Below are 3,590 nucleotides of genomic sequence, written 5' to 3' on the forward strand. Positions count from 1 at the left end.
AAACATAATCACTTGCAGGCACCACTAGTCATCTCATCATGCATCATGTTACCTGCTCAGGTGTGATCACTAGTCATCATGTTACCTGCACAGGTGTGATCACTAGTCATCATGTTACCTGGTCAGGTGTGATCACTAGTCATCATGTTACCTGCACAGGTGTGATCACTAGTCATCATGTTACCTGGTCAGGTGTGATCACTAGTCATCATGTTACCTGGTCAGGTGTGATCACTAGTCATCATGTTACCTGCTCAGGTGTGATCACTAGTCATCATGTTACCTGGTCAGGTGTGATCACCAGTCATCATGTTACCTGCACAGGTGTGATCACTAGTCATCATGTTACCTGGTCAGGTGTGATCACCAGTCATCATGTTACCTGGTCAGGTGTGATCACTAGTCATCATGTTACCTGCACAGGTGTGATCACTAGTCATCATGTTACCTGGTCAGGTGTGATCACTAGTCATCATGTTACCTGCTCAGGTGTGATCACTAGTCATCATGTTACCTGGTCAGGTGTGATCACTAGTCATCATGTTACCTGCACAGGTGTGATCACTAGTCATCATGTTACCTGGTCAGGTGTGATCACTAGTCATCATGTTACCTGCTCAGGTGTGATCACTAGTCATCATGTTACCTGGTCAGGTGTGATCACTAGTCATCATGTTACCTGGTCAGGTGTGATCACTAGTCATCATGTTACCTGCTCAGGTGTGATCACTAGTCATCATGTTACCTGGTCAGGTGTGATCACTAGTCATCATGTTAGCAACACAATGAGACTTGTAAAGTAGGTCAACTATGAGCAGCCCACATTTTACTATCAACTGCAAGAGCAGCCTTGACTCTCTTGTTAAAACACACACACACACACACACACACACACACACACACACACACACACACACACACACACACACACACACACACACACACACACACACACACACACACACACACACACGCACACGCACAATTCAATCTCTCTCTCTCTCCCTCTCTCCCCAGCTCCATGAGGCTGATCCAGGCATAGTTGCTAGGCAACCAGCAGTAAATGTATGGGATGTAGAAATGAGGTGATGATGAGGTCATGTATAATTCATCAGAGGTTGACCAGGTACACTAAGTGCTGGTCATACAGTCATCATCATTCAACATCTACACCTCTGACTACACCTGAGTACTTGTGTGATGTTGTCATTACTGCCACCAGTGGTGGACAAGTGTATTACACAGCTGAGTACTTGTGTGATGTTGTCATTACTGCCACCAGTGGTGGACAAGTGTATTACACCTGAGTACTTGTGTGATGTTGTCATTACTGCCACCAGTGGTGGACAAGTGTATTACACAGCTGAGTACTTGTGTGATGTTGTCATTACTGCCACCAGTGGTGGACAAGTGTATTACACCTGAGTACTTGTGTGATGTTGTCATTACTGCCACCAGTGGTGGACAAGTGTATTACACCTGAGTACTTGTGTGATGTTGTCATTACTGCCACCAGTGGTGGACAAGTGTATTACACCTGAGTACTTGTGTGATGTTGTCATTACTGCCACCAGTGGTGGACAAGTGTATTACACCTGAGTACTTGTGTGATGTTGTCATTACTGCCACCAGTGGTGGACAAGTGTATTACACCTGAGTACTTGTGTGATGTTGTCATTACTGCCACCAGTGGTGGACAAGTGTATTACAAGTCTCATACAGCTGAGACAGTATTTTGGTGGCCCTATGGTTAAGATGTAGAGCACGGGGGATCCCTCTTCCTGTCTTTGGTGATTTGGGACTGAAGTCTTAATGAACTGTGTCAGACAACTGAAGACTCTGGCTGTCCCGGACTAGACTTTGGTGAGGACCAACATGAGCAGATGTTAAAGACCAGTGTTTTACAGCATGTACAAGTCACTCAGGTGTGGATCTCCACATGTTGCAACAGATGATTATGATGATTAATATGCTTGAAGCCCACTTACCACCGACAGAGTGCTGGTCATGGCCGCCCCGTCAGGGCTGAAGGTGTCGCCATCTTGGTTGAGCATGGTGGCGCCATCCTGACTGCGGGGCATCCCGGGGACGTTCATAGCCTGCAGCTGGTAGGGGTGGTGGGGGGCCGGGTGGGAGCCATAGGGTCCAGTGGGGGAGTCCTGGGGCAGCATGTGGTCCGGCAGGGTCGGGGGAGTGATGGGTGCAAAGTGGAAGTCCTCGTCACCCATTTGGTAGGACTGAAGACCAGACCATGGACACCAGATGAAGACCAGACCATAGACACCAGATAAAGACCAGGCCATGGACACCAAATGAAGACCAGGCCATGGAGACCAGATGAAGACCAGACCATGGACACCAGGTGAAGACCAGGCCATGGACACCAGATGAAGACCAGACCATGGACACCAGATGAAGACCAGACCATGGACACCAGATGAAGACCAGACCATGGAGACAAGACATATTCTTCATTAAATACAGTAGTGTAGTAGACCTAAGTATTCATCAAGTACCATCGTCATGACAACATTAAATACAGTAGTGTAGTAGACCTAAGTATTCATTAAGTACCACCATCATGACAACATTAAATACAGTAGTGTAGTAGACCTAAGTATTCATTAAGTACCACCATCATGACAACATTAAATACAGTAGTGTAGTAGACCTAAGTATTCATTAAGTACCACCATCATGACAACATTAAATACAGTAGTGTAGTAGACCTAAGTATTCATTAAGTACCACCATCATGACAACATTAAATACAGTAGTGTAGTAGACCTAAGTATTCATCAAGTACCACCATAATGACAACATTAATTACAGAAGCGTAGTAGACCTAAGTATTCATTAAGTACCACCATAATGACAACATTAATTACAGAAGCGTAGTAGACCTAAGTATTCATTAAGTACCACCACCATGACAACATTAAATAGTGTAGTAGACCTAAGTATTCATTAAGTACCACCATAATGACAACATTAAATACAGTAGTGTAGTAGACCTAAGTATTCATTAAGTACCACCATCATGACAACATTAAATACAGTAGTGTAGTAGACCTAAGTATTCATTAAGTACCACCATCATGACAACATTAATTACAGAAGCGTAGTAGACCTAAGTATTCATTAAGTACCACCACCATGACAACATTAAATAGTGTAGTAGACCTAAGTATTCATTAAGTACCACCATAATGACAACATTAAATACAGTAGTGTAGTAGACCTAAGTATTCATTAAGTACCACCATAATGACAACATTAAATACAGTAGTGTAGTAGACCTAAGTATTCATTAAGTACCACCATCATGACAACATTAAATACAGTAGTGTAGTAGACCTAAGTATTCATTAAGTACCACCATCATGACAACATTAAATACAGTAGTGTAGTAGACCTAAGTATTCATCAAGTACCACCATCATGACAACATTAATTACAGAAGCGTAGTAGACCTAAGTATTCATTAAGTACCACCATAATGACAACATTAAATACAGTAGTGTAGTAGACCTAAGTATTCATTAAGTACCACCATCATGACAACATTACATACAGTAGTGTAGTAGACC

General features: G+C 43.3%; 1 protein-coding gene across 1 annotated transcript in view; it reads right to left on the reverse strand.

The window, feature by feature from the left end:
* Window positions 1–2,232, reverse strand: part of LOC133545065 (thymocyte selection-associated high mobility group box protein TOX-like) — a 24,119-nt gene extending 21,887 nt beyond the window's left edge. Inside the window, exon 1 of the mRNA XM_061890375.1 lies at window positions 1,989–2,232. Coding sequence (XP_061746359.1) covers window positions 1,989–2,228 — 240 coding nt within the window. The 5' untranslated portion in view covers window positions 2,229–2,232. The remainder of the gene's footprint in view (window positions 1–1,988) is intronic.
* Between the last annotated feature and the right edge of the window lie 1,358 nt (window positions 2,233–3,590).

This window comes from Nerophis ophidion, linkage group LG28 (assembly GCF_033978795.1).
Source record: "Nerophis ophidion isolate RoL-2023_Sa linkage group LG28, RoL_Noph_v1.0, whole genome shotgun sequence".
Classification (NCBI taxonomy): Eukaryota; Metazoa; Chordata; class Actinopteri; order Syngnathiformes; family Syngnathidae; genus Nerophis; species Nerophis ophidion.